The 19,099-nt window shown below is 36.6% G+C and overlaps 1 protein-coding gene across 11 annotated transcripts in view; it reads right to left on the reverse strand.

Annotated features, from left to right (window-relative positions):
* The window catches only part of LOC131690506 (endophilin-A), a 190,580-nt gene that overhangs the window by 16,793 nt on the left and 154,688 nt on the right, over positions 1–19,099 (reverse strand). For 10 of the 11 annotated variants that reach the window (XM_058976343.1, XM_058976341.1, XM_058976339.1 and 7 more), the window contains 2 exons: positions 12,904–12,996; positions 12,015–12,139 (listed from right to left, as the gene is read on the reverse strand). In XM_058976343.1, the coding sequence (XP_058832326.1) occupies positions 12,015–12,139; positions 12,904–12,996 (218 nt within the window). The remainder of the gene's footprint in view (positions 1–12,014; positions 12,140–12,903; positions 12,997–19,099) is intronic. The other variant, XM_058976348.1, reaches the window with a different exon arrangement.

Consider the following 19,099-nt stretch of genomic DNA (forward strand, 5'->3'; position numbering starts at 1 on the left):
GTACAGCTTCGATTACAGAACCGTTACTACGCGTGAGTAGAGTGTGGTAACGGTTCTGTGCCCCTCAGTGGTAATCTTTTTCAGGTAATTTCGGTCACCCTTCCTCAAAGGCCATCGATCTTTTTCTACCTGTTTCATATACTCGATGGAAGGATTCTCATTTCTAAATCGCTACATGTGTACCGCCAGATCGCTCGTCACATTGACTTGCGGAAACTGCATCGAGAAGCTACTGCGTGCGATCAGCCTTTTTCCCGCCAACAAATTTCATAGAAATTTGAACTTTTATCGTTTTTTTCTCTGGCTTCTCAAATACAAAGTTAAATAATACGTTACTGTGATAATTTTGGGCTGATTTTCGCAATGTTGTTTTAAAACGCATTTAAGGGTTAAAAGTTGTTTAGTTTTTCGTGTTTTTTACATTCTCCTTTTTTGTCTCGTTCAATTCTTTCGATTTTCAGTCTCTTTTCTTTTCACATATTTTTATGTACCTACATATTTTCCATTTTTCCACTTTACCTTTCGTACTCATTTTTTATTGTTGTAATACTTTTGCTTTATTCCTTTCTTTATTTTTTCATTTCCGCCTTTGTCATTATTAGCTGACGTTTCCCTGCCTCTTCACAATTTTTATTAGGCTGTCTCAATACATTATCCCATTTTTTAGCATTTTTTGAAGCGGCAAACTTTATATTCTTTATTTTCTCTCTATATATAATTTATTTTATTGTTATTTTAATATTTTCCTTTTTTCAATTTGCCTATTTATTACCTTTATTTTAATTGAACGTTTTTATATTTTCTATTTTTTCCATATGTTTCTTTCCTGCATGAATACGTTCTCTTATTTTTTTTATGATTTTTCAATGTTTTGCCCTTCTCATATAGAAAGGTTGTGCAATCACTCTAAAAATCGTCAACCTAATCCCGGCCAAATTTTTTTTGACCTATAAAGTCTTAGATAGGAGTATGCAATGAGGGGTTGCAACTACAACTTTGTCGAAGACTACTAGTCAATCCGGCTTTGTTAAAAGAAGTTATTAAACTTTTAACGAAGTGATGCCTGAGTCAGTTTTACATGGGGTCTCAGTTTTACATGGTTGCGTATCAGTACTCGATTCCCACGAAATGAACATTTTTGTGAAATAACCGTTAGATTTAGCTCAATAGTATGTCCAGAAGAGGTATAGTAAATAATACGAGTCATGTTTTGGTTAGAAAATTTTAGTTCCAACTGTGACCGCATAGAGGGCGCCAGCACTAACTTTTCATAGAAGAGAGATACAATATCGAAATGTTCGGAAGAATTATTGAAAAATACTTGCTCTACAACTTTGTAGAAGACACCTTATATCTATTTCTTTCCATTGAAAAGTTAGTGTTGGCGCCCTCTATGCGGTACAATGCGGAACGAAAATTTTCTAACCAAAATATGACTCGTATTATTTACTACAACTCTTCTGAACATACTATTGAGCTAAATCTAACGATTATTTCACAAAAATGTTTAGTTGCTGGGAATCGAGTACTGATACACAGCCATGCATTGCTAGGCCCCATGAAAAACTGACTCAGATATCACTTCGTTAAAAGTTTAATAACTTCTTTTAACAAAGCCGGATTGACTAGTAGTCTTCGACAAAGTTGTAGGCAATTAAATTATCTTTCTTATTTTCACTTATAGTGATAATACGATGCATACAGTGCCACCTAGCGGCAAAAAGGCGAGTTAGTGGGTTTTCTCCATGTAAATTGTCGAAAAATCTCATACAAACTTCAGGCACGTTGGTCCGGCAGCTAGACTTGTCCGATTCGCTTCAAATTTGGAACAAGTACTCCTGGTGGGACTAGGAATCGACTCAGGGGTGGGTCGATAGGGGTCATTTTTTTCCTGTCACTCTAATAACCAGCCATGGAATCGTAGTTTGGACAAATGAGAAAGACAAAATTGCACCACTAGGTGGATTAAAACAGGTTATTGTTTATTATTTAACTCAGTCACAGTTTTGCGATTCGTTTAATATTTTTTTTCGTTTATTCCTAGTCATAAATGTTCTTTGTTTATATTACTTAATTTTTTGGCATATTTTTTCCTGATCGCCATTTTCTATATTTTTCGTTTTTATTTTTCCTCCATTTCTTTGTTCTTGCCATATTCTTAAAAAAATATTCAGCCATTTTAATATTTTCTTTTCTTTCTATTTTTTCTTGCTTTTTCTGTAGCTATTTTCATGTATGAAATACGTTTACTTCTCTTATCACAATTTTTTTTATATTTTTTAACCATGCCCAACTTTTTTCTAACGCATATTGGATTCCAACATTATTTTTTCTTTCAAATGGTTGGATCAAGGAAAAAACTCTTATCATAAAAATAGGTACGTTCCTCGCAGTGATAGAAGCTGCTCAATTTTTACCTTCCAATGCTGAATACAATTCTCTTAGAATATTTACAATAGTTCAATTGCATGGAAAACGTAGTCGAAGACAGTCTAAATTGATAGGAGTTATCAGTTTTCAATTCAATTTTGCAAAATAACAAAGTTATTCCTAAAATTTCATTTTTTGTCGTCAACGTATACTGTCCCTGGCAGTAGAGGTGTGCGCCGACGAAAAATATCGTTATCGGCGGCGTTGGTGTGATTTGGGCCGGCAGCGGCGGCGTATCAGTGTAACGCCGTTCACCAAAATCATCCACGGCGCAATGCGGCGTGGGATATTTTTGGATTTGGATGGGAAGTAGAAACGACTTCTTGTTCAATCATATTGCTATGTTGAAAATTGTGTCGACGTGTTTCAAAATTAAACAAAATATTGATGACGTACCGGTGTCATCAGCTTTCAGTATAACACTGTTTTTCAACCGGGAATGAATTTAATTTGAGAAAATTAAAAAAAAAAAGTAAATATAGGGTAAAGTGCCTATTTTCACCATACTAAGCAGGGTGACTCACTAATTCATTAATTTCTCGGACTACAATCAATGGAATACGTAAAAATTGACATCAACAGCTATGCTTCGTTTGTTAAAAACCAACATAAAAACACAAAAGCGCTGAAGACAGTGAAATTCTCGTGTTTGAGCGTAACGAAAACTCGAAGCCCCTATTGTTGCGCTACCATTTGACTCAATGCGTTGAACAAAGATGGCAGACACTGCTCTAACCAACGGCTTCAAATGGGTAGGGTGATAATAGAAGCATGGTGAAAATGGGCTCATCACCCTATATAGCAGACCCAAAATTGCGATTGCTAAAGATAAATTTAAATCATCACCTCTAATGCTTGGAATACCAACCGTTAAGAATATCGATGCTAACACAGTTTCAGAAAGCATGCCCGAGCAACACCGTTTGTTGACTAGCAGTTTCTGCAACCAGTCTTCCCAAATGAACATCGAACACCATGTTCGCTCTAGTTCTGTGCTCATCCTACACCATCATTTCGTGTGCAAACTCGAACGCGCTAATGCGCACCAAAACACAAGCACATGTTCATCTGCACAACCGAACCCCATGTACGTACGCGGTGTTCTTACACACAGGATCTTGATGATAGTTTTCGCTTTCTCTCATCCATCATCACTAGCATTGACTCATTCTGTTTTGTGTGTGCCTTTCTTATGTACGCACACGGTGTACGTACACGGTGTTTAAACCTAAGTTTGCACATCGTTCGCTTGGGTTCGGTGTTCGATGCGAACCTGTACACAAATGCAAAGCATGTTTGAGGTTGAACGCGTGCGCGAAATTTTGTACACGGGTACAAACTTGTCGATGTTCATGGGAAGACTGTCTGAAACATAATTAGTTGATAAGAAGCGTACGTCAACCATTTATCAACTAATTCAGCAACCGAAAAAGCGCACCAGCAAACGTGAATGGTTATGCAACAAACGGCGGCCATTACATGTTGCAAGTGTTGCTTTGGTGAACAATTTTACGCCATCCAATTCATTTTAATAAATATTCCCAAATTAACAAGAGCTGGTCTTCAGTTAACTTTCTACTCCTATTTGAGTCAGATCTACAACCGAGTGAAGTGAACGACAACTACCAGCCTTTCCATTTAGTATGCATCATCTCGAGAACAAAGGAAACGTATTTATTCTTGCCATAATGAGTAAAGTTGACATAGGATCGTTGACCCGACCCTATACCGCGATCGTTGATTTGAATATTGTTCTATACGACTGAGTTTTTGTAAAGCGGAATATTTTCTAAATGTGAAAATGGAGCTACCGACTACCAGCTTATCTTCAGAATCATCACTTGCGCAATGCAACACTGATCTCATTCAACATGTTAAACCAGGCAGACATATTCGGTTTTGCCGAAGCACCTAAAACTCGTAGTTGAAAGTGACAGCATAGGGACTAAAATTCGCGCGTATATGAAAAATTACAATATAGAGGTAAGGCTCGAGGGATTGCCCTTCCTATAATGATTCTCAGGGATAGACCGTTCCAACATCAAATTATGGTCTTGTCAAATTTTGGTCTTGTTAAACTGTAAATGACGTGAAAACCCAAGATGATACCAGATAAGGTATAGGCATAGGATAAGCGAGAGTTTTGGTTTTACAATTGGCAACATCTATATTGCGTAAATACTGCTTTACTTCCAGAAAAAAGTTGTTAAAATCGAAATTAATTAAAACATTGTTTTGAATATAGAAACTAGTGCTTTCAGCCTTTTTGAGGTCCTCAAGGCGTTTGCCACCAATAATATTATTGTACACACATGCATGCACCTTATGCAGATTATCTTGAATCTGTTTTGCGCTTGTCAAATCGGTCAAATCTGCCACACTTCTTATTCTTATCTGGACACGCTCTTCTTCCCTTTGGGGCAGACCCTCGGTAAGGCTACATGACCGCATAGAGGTAAGGCTACATGACCGACCCCTTCTAAGCTAATTATAAAATGCATGTCGCTATACAGAGAAGTAGAATCTGTTACACCTGATACTTGGAAATATACTGATACTCTTTATTCTGATAATGCGGATCGAAAGATCCTACTTGACTCAAAAATCACGGAACTATTGAATAAACCACGGTATGCGCCCATAACATACAAATTCCTACATGCATGTATTAAAATCGTGTGGCGTCACCATGAACAATCCTTCCGCAATACAAAGATACAGATACAGAGGAGAATGCATCTCAGCAAATTGCCGACTCAGCTACGATAAACCTATCCAAATAGTTTCCCATACTAATACCTGCCAAATAGAGTTTTTCATACAAACGGTTGTCAAATTTGTGACAGTTGTTCAGGACATAACTGCAAAACAGCATCCCGCACCCCAAAATCAACTGTTAGCACTATTGGCGAGGATGTTAATAACAATGACGGCGGGTTTACATTGCCCATTCGCAAGTGAAAAAACAAGAAACAACATTCGACCGTATGCACCAATACAGCTTTAACTACCTCGATATAAGAGAAAAAATAATCACAAAGATGCAGTAGGCGAGCAGTCAACTGTATCCCCACCGCTAAAGAAGAAGCCTCGCAATAAAAAGTCACGTGCACGAGATTCTACTGATAATCAATAATGTTTTCTCCATGTCAATTGTTGAAAAATCCCATACAAACTTCAGGCACGTTGGTCCGGTAGTTAGACTTGTCCGATTTGCTTCAAATTTGATGCAAGTTCTCCTGGTGGGACTAGGAATCGACTCAGAGGTGGGCCGATAGGGGTCATTTTCTTCCTGTCACTCTAATAAACATGTTTAATATGCTCGATTCATTGAAGTTTACATTGGTTTCATGTCAATCTTTGATTACTTTTTAGTATTTTTTCTTCATTTTTATTGTTCTGTTTATTTTTTCAATGTTTGTCGTTTTTTATTTGATAATTTGACGAGAACATTTCAAATGGACCCATAAACAAAACGTAAAAAATTTCGGTGAATACTTATTTCAAATGGACACTACCAAAGCTTTATACGAGCCTAACTGTTGGTGAAATAATAGATTATCGAAAAGGCACTTAAAAATTAACGGTTCATATACACCAAACAACAAAACGGGAAAAAATTGCTTATGGGTACTTTTGTTAATGAAAAAGACTATACTTGAAAAGGGTACAAAAACATCCCAACACCGAGAAAGGGATCAAAATAAACGTCACATAACCATTTGCTGTAAACAAAAGGGTTCACCCGCATGAACTATAAGCTAACGTCTTGCCAAAAAGGGATTATGAGCGAGGGCACAAAACCAGTCCGATGTTTCAAAAGGGACCAAAACATTCATCTGCAAAAATCGCTCAAAAAAATTTTTTTTTTCAATGTGGTATATTATTCGGAAAAACTGGTTAATTTAACACGGCATTACGTTGTTCGGTCCTTAAATCAAGCTCCTGTTCATAAATGGGAATATACGTAATATAACTACGAGTTAATTTTTCAGACGTCATTTTCTCAACATGAGCATATTGTACTTAATACCTTATGAAATGTTGACGTCGAATTATTATTCTATTTCTTAAACATTTGCTGTTAGTATTTCTAGGTTAAAGTTTTTTTTTACTTTTGCGATCTTTTTATGTTTATATCCAGTATTAATTTCTTATTAATCATGTTTTCATCTCTTGCTATTTTTAATAATTCATTTTTAAAATTTTCACTTATTCCATTGCTTTAATCTGTCCGATTTTTCATTGGTCTAAGCTTTGAAAAGGTTATCTATTTTTGCTATTGCTCCGCTTTGTACTGCTTTATTTACATTTCCTATAACTTGCCAAAAGACTAAGTTGGGCAGCAGAAAGATAAGTACTTTTTTTACTTTAAGCCATTTCCTATATAATTTTATATTTGTTGTTTTATTCGGGCATTTGTTTTCATCTAATATTTGTTCAATTTTTATTGTTTACATTTTCCAAAATTTATTTCGATTCCCTTCATTGGCCGATCAGGTCGAGGTATTGAGAATATTTTCGATGATTCTAAGTTTATTCAAATCTGGTTGTTCTACTGATACACTACATTACTACTACATTATAAACGGTTACATAACTATAAAGCTGCTATGCATTATACCTAACACAGAAGTTCAATGAATCTCGGAGCTTAAACATTCTGATGGTCGAATAATCAACAATGGTGGGCGCCCTTATGGTGAACACTCATATTGACGTGAACCGTTCCAAAAGTAATGTATGGTCAACTCTTTCAAGGTGGTATATACCGTCTCGCTCTAAATACGCTGTACAGAGAAGACGAATTGAGCGAGAGTCGTGGAAGTCGACCTTTTTGGAATGAATCCACGTTTATCGGGAGAAATGTAGCTTTAGCGGGATGCAAAGAGTACATCTTTCATTATGATATCGACAACTTTGGAGCAAGTACACAACGATGAAATTCTTAGGTAATTTTTAACATCATTCCGAACCTCCAGATCATCGAAAATAATGGAGTTAAAAAACTTGTTGGATTGGTTATTCGATTTATTATTTCCACAGCTTCTTCCTATTGTGTTTGAATGGAGCAGCATTGGAACAAAAAAGGGTTCTAAGACCGAAAATTATTTCTAGCTATCAGAAAACGATATTTGGCAAATCGACAACGTGTTCGTCAATACAATCGAAGTGCCTTAGATCTGAGTTGTTTAAGATGTCGTAGATGTGCCAACCGCCTAGTGCTATCTCATTAAATAAGGCAAAGTTCAGAATACGACCGTAACGATTGGTAATGCTATTAATTTGTATGAGACAGTTGCAGCTAAAACCAGTGCAAGCGGTAGAAACGTAAGAGCGAAGCACGTTGTCTACTGGTCCGACACGTGTGTCCCAAATAGTAGTTGTAGTTTACCAATAATAATGTGCTGTAATCATATCCAAGGCAAGAAAAAACAGAACTAATCGATGGGACATAGTTGTTTGCACTGACTAGATCATTCTTACGATCTGGTGGTAAGTATATCACATCGATGCTGATAAAACGGTCAGGTAATATCAGTTTAATGAAGAGCTGTTCAAGCTAAACGTAAACACGTGTTGGATTGACGAAACCGTTCAAATCGAAGGATACATCAATTAGCACACCCCCACCGCGTGATTTACGGTTATTCTCAAAACGCCGATCGTTTCCATAAACAGCGCATGCATCACCAAAAAGCTGACGAGAATGAATCCTATCATCTAGCCAGGTCGCGATGACCACAAGTATGTCGTAATAGGAAAAAGTGATTGCAAGAAAAACTTCCTCGATTGATGTTTAATGATAGATTGAACTAAGTTTTTCAGTATCCACCAGGGCAGGAAAATTTCGAAAAATGAATTGATTGCTGTTCGAAGCTTCACGAAGCACCTTCTCAAGCATACCACATGCAATCGATGAGTTTGACACAATCGCTGCGAACATTTAGGGGTAAAACTTATCTCTGCTCGGACGAAGCGAGCTTCGCATCTAGTTCGCTCTTTACAATGTTCGAAAAAGTTCACATTAACCTTAGAAGCACACATCGTCGAACACGAGGTAAGCTCTTGGCTCGTGGTTTTTGCGTTTTTGGAACATTTCCACCGAGTTTCGAAGCGATATTCGGTGAACACATATAAAGCGAATGCCTCGTTTATTTGAGAATCGCGAACATCGAAGTTTTATATCGCTTCAAGCATCAGCATCATGAGGCCACCGCGAACATGTACGCTACGTGACTATCTGTCTTAAAATCATAAACTTTAAATCTTATTTTGAGTATAAATAAAATGGATTATTTTAAGATTATAATTTAGGATTTAGGGATTAGGTGCGTCGCATACCTTACCAATTTATGAGCCACGAGTTTGAATGAGCGTAGTGGTAGTGAAATTCAAATTCTTTTTTTCGGAATACAATTATGTTTACTAGCTACTTTGATTGCAAACTCGTCTTTTCTTCTTCAATCGGAGTATATTTTCCCTGCCAAGGAGTTTAGGTGAAGATGTATAAAGTATGTTTAAGGGGGTAAGGGTTTCAGCGTGAAAAAATGTTTTTTGGTGAAATGACTCTTTTGGATGAAATGATACATTATAATGTACAAAAGTTTTGATCAATTCGCTTCGCCCAAATTTCTAAAAAAATCGCAAATAGTGTTTTTTAACGCTAAAACCATTACCCCTCTCTTAATAATCTCCCTATCTAAAACAAATTCTTCCTAAAAAGAACAATTTTCGGATGGAATCTCACTGCTGACGTCCGAGTTCAGTTAGACGGCGAACTTCAGTTATTTGTATCCACTGAGGGGTAGTTAGGCGTAGTCCGTTGGCCTTTGTTTTCAACTTGTTGCGGTTTCTAACGTTCTTGCGCAACATTCCTAAATCGGCTAGTCATATTCACTCAATAATATGCGATGATTTGGGTGTTAAACGTTATTTTTAATTTTACCAAATGAATTTATTAACAAATACCTACATACTTGAATCCATTATTATTGTCATTAATTGAATTATAATTTCTTGGCATCTGTACCAAACCAAGAGGAAAGCTTCCAAATGATTTTTATAATATTGTTTTATAAGTTTATTGGTTGATTACCTAATCACAAGAGACAAAATATTTATTTTCAAACATTTTCGACAGAATCTGTTCACTTAATAAATGAAGTGTCAAACTTATTACATGTTCCACTTTTATGAAATTTATTTCCTGACTCCTGTACATGTGTTTTGTGATAAATAATGAGAAGGATATTCCAACTTGTTTGTGTTGTATTTGTTAACTAATTACTGATGGAGAAACGCAAAGAACTTACAAACAATGTTCTAGTGATTTTTTTTGTTGGAAATCCAAAAACAATTCTGAAAAGGACAAAATTTGGTTTATCTTCTCCATGATGTAATCTTCCCTTATTTGACTTTTACTAATAAAAAATAAAAGAAAGAAATCTTTAGGGCCCCCCGTATTTTTTTTTTTTGAATCAGTTATAGCCGAAATGCTTTATGTAAGGGAAATCTCGGAAAATGAGAAGCGAAATAAATAACTCCAAGTAGAATGAAAGTCGTTCTAAACTCGAACTTTTTCGAATACTGTCTTTCCATTATTATTCGCTTTTTGTCGCATTCCATATTTTGATATATTATTTTGAAGACCCATATTTAAGATCAATACAATAGTAATTCTTCAAAAGGGTTAATGAGACTTTTGTAAACAAACTTATTTCGCTCATTTTTCCGCTACAGAGTTGAATTTTATGAAAAATACACATGAATCAACATCTTTGCCCTTGGTAGAATCGATTTCAAATGTTTTCTGTGTTGAAATGATAACAAATTAAGAGAAATCAGCAAAACAAAAGTTTGTTCACAAATCTTATTAGCCCTATTCAAATGTTGATATGGAATAATAAAATCAATCAAGATCAATTTCGATTTTTTTTTAATTTTGCGGTGGTGTAATCCCTTAAGTGGTTGATTTAACGGCTTCTTTCAAAATTTATCGAACCTACTCCCATTCGTTCATTCGTTAGAGTAGTTTATGTTAAAGAGAGTGTACTAAATTAATAGGAACACTTAAATTTATGAAGTTATGACCCTCGCTCCACAATGCAGTTTGCGACAGAATTGCTCAACTGAAAATAATTAAATGAAATGAATGAAAATAAACATTAGACTATAGCATTTTGTACGCATGCACTTCAGAGGTCCAAGGGTTACAATTTCTGTTCTAGTTCTCGGATCTCCAACACATTTTTTTCGATTTTTTGGCCCAGTTCTCAAGGGAAATCCAGTTTTTAACTTTTTGCATACATATTGCATTGAATGAAGAACTTAGATAATGTATTCATAAAGTATTAGTAATAATTCGATTGTCCGTTCATTTTAAAAGGCTATTTTCTATAACTTTACAACTGATTTAATTTCACTTTCAAAATTTCTCGAAACATCATGTTCTAAAAGTTCTCAACCGATATAATATTCGAAAACAGTTATAAAAATGTCTCATCACACTGGTAGATGAATTCAAAGCGTTTTTTTAAATAAGTGCACTAAAAAACATGCGCCCCTTAAAACATATTTCTGAATCAAAATGGTTTTACTATTAGTCGAAAACAAGATTTACAAAACGACCAGAACTGCCAAATATGAATCGGGAATGGTCGAGTTTATTGACATTCCCTATTTATTTCTAGGATTCATCATACACATCATGACGTTATTTATTTAACTGATAATCGATTTTTTTCCTTTGAATGGATATCGATATCTTTATCCTCAAGAAACTGACATAACTGGATCCTCAAGAAACTGACATAGGAACATGACTAAGATAAGCGAGCCACTCAATACGTTGTGTACATTGTGTTTAACTTCATTTTCTAGCCCTAATTTATTTCATTTGAAAATTTATCCCCGCCCTGTCACGAAATCTTGATTTTATCCCTACTGGTAATATATCAGTAGGGTATCTTAAATAAACTTGTTACGTCACTTTTCAGTTAACCCCAGCATCCATAAGCTACACATTGTCACAATTATTTTTCACCTATTCCACCCTTAATACAAGGCCTCTGTCTAGAATATACTTTTTTTGCATAACTAGTAGGTAGGTATTTGAATAAAGAAAACTAATATCGTCCGGCGAACATGTTAGCGATGGCCCTCGCGATGCTAAATTGATATAATCCTTCGGTGTTCGCGATTCGGAAATACTTCGAGGTAATCTTTCTTTTGTGTTCGCGAACATCGCTTCGAAGCTCCGTGTAACTGTTTCAAAAATATCGATCACACGAACCAAGAGCTTAGCTCGTGTTCGTCGAAAACTACGCAAAAGCTTTTACATATCTTTCCGAACATCAATGAAATAAACAAGAAGCTTCCTTTGTCCTCGCCGAAGAGCATGCAAAAGTATCGCCCAAATGTCCGCAATTACGATGGTAAGCGATTGTGATGCGAAGCTTGTGAATACGAACCAGTAACGCAAAGCTTCGCGCTTTGAAAGTATTCGAACATAGGTTCGGTTCGAATATTTCCTGCCCTGGTATCCACCCATACGATGCTTTAAAGGACATAGATTCACTCACCTTAAAACCCAACTCGCCGGGGTTTTCCGGTTCGAAGTCGTACAGCGCCGTACAGCACGGTTGCGTTGGCTTGGCTGGCATCGGGGTTCTCGCTGGGGAACGCATTGGTGATGGCAAGGGTGAGGCTGCAGGGACGAAAACCAAATTCACACAAAGTTAGTCATTACAGAGAAATCCACCTAAACATTAACCTAAGCACGGATTGCCTACCGGCTCTACGCTACTGACTAAATCTTTTCATTTACTTAATTATTTTTTTATATTGATGATCTGTTTCTAAAAATAAAGTATATAAGTCAAATTATTAGAAAACTATAAACTAAGAACAGAACATCTATTGATCCCAAATGGCGAAACAAACAAACATCAAATTGGTGAGAGAATAACACAGTGTTATAATCATGTCTAATATTAATGAATTAATCTACAAACAACGAAAAAGAATAGTTGGGAAATAAAACCGTGCTAAATAATACAAGATGAAGACATGTAAAGGTGGACAAAATCACCAAATTGCAACTGGAACTATTAAGTAAGTGGGTGTTCATTGAACTTATAGATCATTTTGAAATCGCCCAAACAAAACCATGCTTTCTCAGAGATTGAGTAAACTGTTTTTGTTCAAAATAATCGAAAATATCGAACACAAATAGACGTCGGTTAACGTCCAGCGAGTGTATAAAACAGTACTAGAAAAATAAGATAATTATCAACTGAAGGCAAACAAGAACAAAGCGCAAAAACGGGAACTTAACTCACAATTTTGGTGTTAGAAAAAAACTTCAACAAAACATAATATTTCACTGTTAATAGTTGAATATTTAAAGGATTACTTTCGTTGAAACGCAAAACCAAAAAGAGCAGAATAATGAAGGACAATTTTGATTACCATTGGTGGAACGCGCCTGCGCTTGACCGTTACCCAAAAGTTCCAGATGAGTCGGTTTATTGACCGGCGAATTGAGACGAGATGATGAACCGCCTAGGCGAGAGAAGGTAGGTAATTTGTAACGGAAGAATAGTAGATATAGGCTAGCATAGGTCTGTTTTTCGATAGTTTTCAAAATGAAGAACATAATTACAGTATAGATCTTCGAGATTGTGCAATTAACAATGGAACTTTGAAATAAAGAATATCGTATTGGGAGAAAATACTGTAGGTAAAACCGGAAACACACAATTCATACAAGAAAAAGGTATGGAATAATGGTAGGAAAATTTCTTCTGATTTGACACCGAATAGAAAGTAGAGAAGTATTTGATCACGAGTAAGATATGCAATTAATAAATTGTGTGCTTGTTAGAATAGTTGACGATAAGCGGTATAGAATGCGGTGCCATTCGATTGGGTCATGTAAATGAATTGAATCATTGAAAATAAAGGTTAAACTATCGAAATAAAAGTGACTATGTATGTAGGAGAATTTGGTTTAAATGGGCTATTGTGTGATGAGACGATATGTCAATTATATATAGCTTTATTAAAAACATACACACTAAGAGGAAATTCCCATCACCGTAGTACACATGAATTCCTGGTCGGGTATAAATGGATTATTAAATTGTGGAGGATGGTTCGAAAGCGATATTATTAGTAACGACATTCGAGATTGTTGGGGTTAGTGCGATCAACAGCATTGTGCTACAGTCAGGACTCGCGGATTACACTACTACTTCTGTCCAAGTAACTTCCCGAGCAAATGAAAAGCCCATAATGTCCCCATGATCATGGTTCAAATTCACCCCCAATGCATGGTGTTTTGATAGTGTTTGGAATAGGTTCAACCTATGAATACACCATTCCATTTAAAAACCATATTATGGTGTATTTATGGGTTCTTGAGACCATTTTATGGCGTTTTGATGGTTGTGAAATTTGGAGCGGACCATGTTTATGGTATTTTTATGGGGTTGTATGGTGTTTGAACCCATGAGAATTTTCTCGGGTTTCACTTTCAGATGGAAAAGTCTTAATTATAGTAGATTATGTCTCCTCCTATTGTCCTTTTCCAAAGTGAATTTGACATGGAATTAAGACATACAGTTTTTAGTGCTCAAACAAGCGGAAGTCGAACTAGAAAACTGTCAAGTGAAAAATGTCCAACTAGCGAATTCCGACTGTATTTTGACTAAGAAGATTTGTAGTTTTTTTTTTTGACGCGGCTTAATGCGTTGGCTTGACTTAGCCATGGGTCTGTTGTTTTTACACGCAATAATAAACCGATTGAAATAAATTCCTGTCTGTTGGAGTTTATTGACAAAGTCTGCTACTACGTGTAAAAATCCATTTTTATGCGATGAAATAATAACTGCGTTATCCACCGCATCGTGAAGGTTATCCCATCTCTCGTGTTATCGTACTACCTTCTTAATGTTCGCGGTCGAATATTTCTGTTTGTTTCTTATGCTTACTGCTCGCTATTCTATATCCATCTTCATTGACGTTTGCTTCTTTATTGGGTGCGCTGGTTGTTGGTTAGGATACATTAAACGCAGTTTTGTTTCCTCACAGTTGGTATTGGCAATTTGTTTCGAGATACAGCATACGCATCAGTCATTAATTGTCTGTTTGATTGTGTTTTAGCAGCATATGTCGAAAGCTGTTCGTTTGTTTTGATTGTGGTAGGTTGACTATTCTGAACGACTTCACTAATTTTCCCCTTCTTTGACTTCAAAAGCACGATAGATAGGGTACATCTTCATGTACTTTCGTTTCGTGTTTCGACCCGTTATATGTAAACCAGAAAATGCGATTGTTGTCAAGTGTACCTGCGACTTATTCAGCAGACTCGTTATCCGAAGAACTACTTCGGGTGTGGACTGTTCTTTCGAACACCGTTCATGACACTTCATCAGTGTACGAATAGTAGTCGAAATATGCGTATCTGTCGGTAGAAGTGAAGTAATAGAAGATTCAAAATGGTTCGCTAAAATCCTTTATTTGGGTTTATTGATTCTATCTTGGACGCATACTCGATATAATTATACCGCATCAGGAAACAAATGATATCCCTGTAGTGCATATCACAGAAATACACATAGTTTACCAATTTGGTCAATAGATTGCCCAGAAAAAAACGAATTGATCAAAATCCAATCCGCTCACCCCTGGGTCGATTCCCAGTCCCATCAGGAGCACCTAACTTTGAGCAAAATAGTATAGCTATCGGATAAACATACTTGAGGTTTGTATGAGACGTTTCAACAATTCGCATGGAAAAAGCTCGCATTTTCACCGCTAGGTGGCATTGTATGCATCAAATTATCACTACAAGTGAAAATAACAAAGCTAATTTTATTGAACTTGTCTTTTGGGGCTGTGCCAACGCACAGTGGGTCGGTCTGGACAAAACCCTCAAATTTAATGCTCGATTTTCATGTCTTTTATATTTTTTCCTAGTTGTATTATATCTAAAGCAGCATCGACAATTTTTTAGCAAATCGATTGAAAAATTAAAGCGCTAGATTTTTTTTTAAGTGAACAGGTTCACTGCAAGAATTTGAGCAACAAACAGTTTTCCCCATTCTTCCATTTCGCATTCACCGTAAGAAACGTAATCTTTTATAACTCCTTGAATGCACACTTCAATAAAATAGTACATGAGGAATAATTTTTAAATAGCTATTAGAAGCCTTGAAATTAATTTTTGTGCTGCGAAATTCCAATTGTTTTAATATCTACAAACGACTTTATAAAACTACATCATTACCTATTCAGCAAATTTTAATAAATCAAAACTACTCTGATTTAATCGTAACTAAGGAACACCCTAAATAATTAAATTATTTCTGTTCACAGATAAAGTATCTGTGTTGGAAAGTTTATTAAATTCACTTTTTCGAAATCAAGAGAAAAAAAAACTTTTAGAACCACCCTAGGTTATCTAATTTCAAATTGGCATCCAAATTTAATCAAAATCATGTTCAGCCCGCCAAAATTATCCTTAGATGATATTTGCAGTCATTTTAAACCACTTTTGAGGTTTTGTCCAGCTTTTGTATGGAGTGGATCCACTGTGCAACGTGAGGACTCGATTTACACTCATAAAACGCGGCGCGAGACAGAACATAACACTTATTGCCCTTACTATAAAAAGGATTAAAATTTACGTGTTTTGTCGATCGATGTCCGACTGATTACTTGATAACACATACATTGATACTACGTTCACTGCCGTTCTACGCATAATTGTCCCATGTTACTTTCTGAGCATTTTAACTCTTTTCATCAAACAGTCTTTTTTGAAGTACATTTCCAGAAACGCAAAACATACAGGTTGTTCGAGAACTCCATGATAAAATACCAAGTCTATTTGTCCCATTGTTCCACTCATAATTGTGCCACCAACAATAAACCCAAAAAAGCACACAATAAAAAAATAATTACGTAGTTCAGAAATACATTACCCAGAAAAAAACATTAAGAGATGGATGTGTTAAAAATCCCAGTCAAAGAAATGCGGACGAACTATCTCTACATACAGAGTTTGACAATAGGCAACATCGTTTTTCAACCGATCAATGGGGGTCAGTTTGACAACGTCAAAATCGCTTGAAATGTCATCAACAAACAGCGGTAAACAATAGAAAACAATGCACACTTTCTCTAATTTGATGCAAACAAAAGTGCTCCTCGTTGTATTTAGACAAATTTCGTTAATGTTGACTACGCTAATATGACGTCATGTCATCCTCTTGATTTAAACAGTTTGACGTTTGACTCAACTCGCCTGTGCTAATTGCCCCTAGGAACGAATGAAATTTGCGAATGCGATTTAAAGGCAATTTCAATAGTTAGGCAAATTTTCTGGCGGCTGAAATGGACTTGGTTGTTTTTTTTCGTTTTTCAAACATGGCGGTTAATGTATGGCTTAAGCTTAATTTTTTTAAACAATTGGCGTGTTCTCGCTCGTATTTTATTTGTCTAGTGCACTTCATTTAGCCAACGAATGTGGAAAATTGTGGAATCGTGTGTAAGTATAGTGGAACAAGATCTCTGACCTAAAGTCTTACTGAAAGTCAGATTGTGGTAAGTTTTAGTGCGCATGAAAATTACAAATAAGTATTATTTGAAATTTAATTATTAGGCAATTAAGGGCGATTAAATGGCGCGTTCCCTGGGCGATTTAGGGCGATTTAAGGGCGGGTAGGGCGGCAAAAAAAGACGGCGGCAAATCGCCCAAATGTTGCATTTGAAATAGCCCCCTAATTGCCAGCAATTTGCTGGCAAATTGAAGGGCAATTTGCGCAGGCGAGTTGGCAAATCGTCCCCCGTTAGCCAGCAACTTGCCTTTTTTGACTGGGATGATTACGGTAGTGACATCAATCCTGTAAAACACATGCAAACGCATCTATATATCGATTTTGATGAAGCCTAAAATCTCCCTATTAACAAGAAACATACACCTTTTGTTATTTGTTATTTATCTCTGTGCAATCGAAATGAAAATCATTTTCACTGAAATCTCAGCTTTGTCTGATTTTGGGGCGTCGTCCTCGTTTATGAATGTATGTTCAGCATTGTCAATATACATGGTGGTGAACCAGCTCAAAGCTGAAAGCCTCTAAAATAAAGATATAAAAAAATGTACATGGATTCCCACGTGTTCAGGTGTGCAACTTTCCATACATTTTCTCACGAGGGTTGCACTGGTCCAGTCTATTGTTGTGACTGTCAGTCAGTGATGTCCTACAACACGTTCTAGAACGCGTTCCTGTTCTCGCCAAGCACGCGTGCTGTTCTTTGTAAAAGCACGCAAGCGTGCGTGTTCTTCCTAGACTAGTGCGCCGCGTGCTCGAACAACGCGTTCTCGTAAATGTTAGAAGAACGAGTGCTCGACAACAACACGAAGTTAGAAGAACACGGACCTGTTCGTGTCCCGACTTTTTTGAGTGCCGTGTGTTTAGTAAAACCGATACGTGTCTGAGCTGCGTGCCCATAGCGTCGCGATGCCGTACTTTTTTTGATTTTCTTATGCAGCGTCAGTTATAGTGTGCACCGCCACACTGGAGTCATTAACTCATCCGTGGTCAACAGCATGTTTGTGTTCTCGAATGCGAACCTTGAATGTTCGGCAGGTTGACCGATACGTCTTTGCAGGGGAATTATTAGATTTCACACAAGAGGTCTTTCAGCGTGTTACCGCTTCTGTATGCGACTTGATAACCATGGCATTTCAGGGTGGTTTGAACGAAGTTAGTGATTTTGGGGTAGAACGGCAAGCAGATTCATGGTTCCTGTTTTCCTTCCGACTTTAACGCTGTCGCGTTCTGTCTGTGCTATTTCTTTTCGTATTTCCTAAATACTTTTTCACAAATTCCTCTTCATATCCGCTCAATTCAGCTGCTTTGGCTATTTTATCCCTCTCGGTCTTCATTTTCCATCGGTACATTACGCAGACGGTAGGCCATGGAATGGAAAGCTGCTTGTTTTTTGACGTAAATTCCGAATTTTAGTTTGTTGTCCGCTTTTCTGATGCCTAGGAACGGCAATTTCCCTACGATGTCCTTCTCAACATTAATCTTTATTGTGCTGTAGTGGGAGTTCAAAAGGTCAAGCGTTCGGGCTAGGTGGCGTCTGCCAGTAGAGGAAATCCATGTACATAGCCAATGCTGAATATACGCTCATGAACGAAGACGTTTCAGCCTGACAAATCTGAAAATGCAATGAAATTTTTTAATCTTTACTCGACGAGTACTGCACGCAGAATAAATGTATTTGTCACCAAGTAATCAGTTGAACATCGTCCTGTAGATGGACAACATCGAGCCCGAAACCGATCGACAAAAAAGGGAAATTTTTAATCTTTTTTATAGTTAGTAAGGACAATAAGTGTTATGTCCTGTCTCGCGTCACGTTTTTGTGTGCGATAATTTTATTGTCTGCACCGTTGTCAAAAGCTAAATTCTAAACCCAGCTTTAGAAGAAGTTTTTAAAATTTTAACGAGGTTATTTCTGAGATATTTTTGTGAAAAAGGGCGTATTGTGCTGAATCAGTCGTAGAATTGCACGAACTATTAAGATTGCGAAGTAACGATATTACATAACACAGTCATCTTTTAGCTAGAAAATTTTAACTGCATAT

This window comes from Topomyia yanbarensis, chromosome 3 (assembly GCF_030247195.1).
Source record: "Topomyia yanbarensis strain Yona2022 chromosome 3, ASM3024719v1, whole genome shotgun sequence".
In the NCBI taxonomy this organism is placed as follows: domain Eukaryota; kingdom Metazoa; phylum Arthropoda; class Insecta; order Diptera; family Culicidae; genus Topomyia; species Topomyia yanbarensis.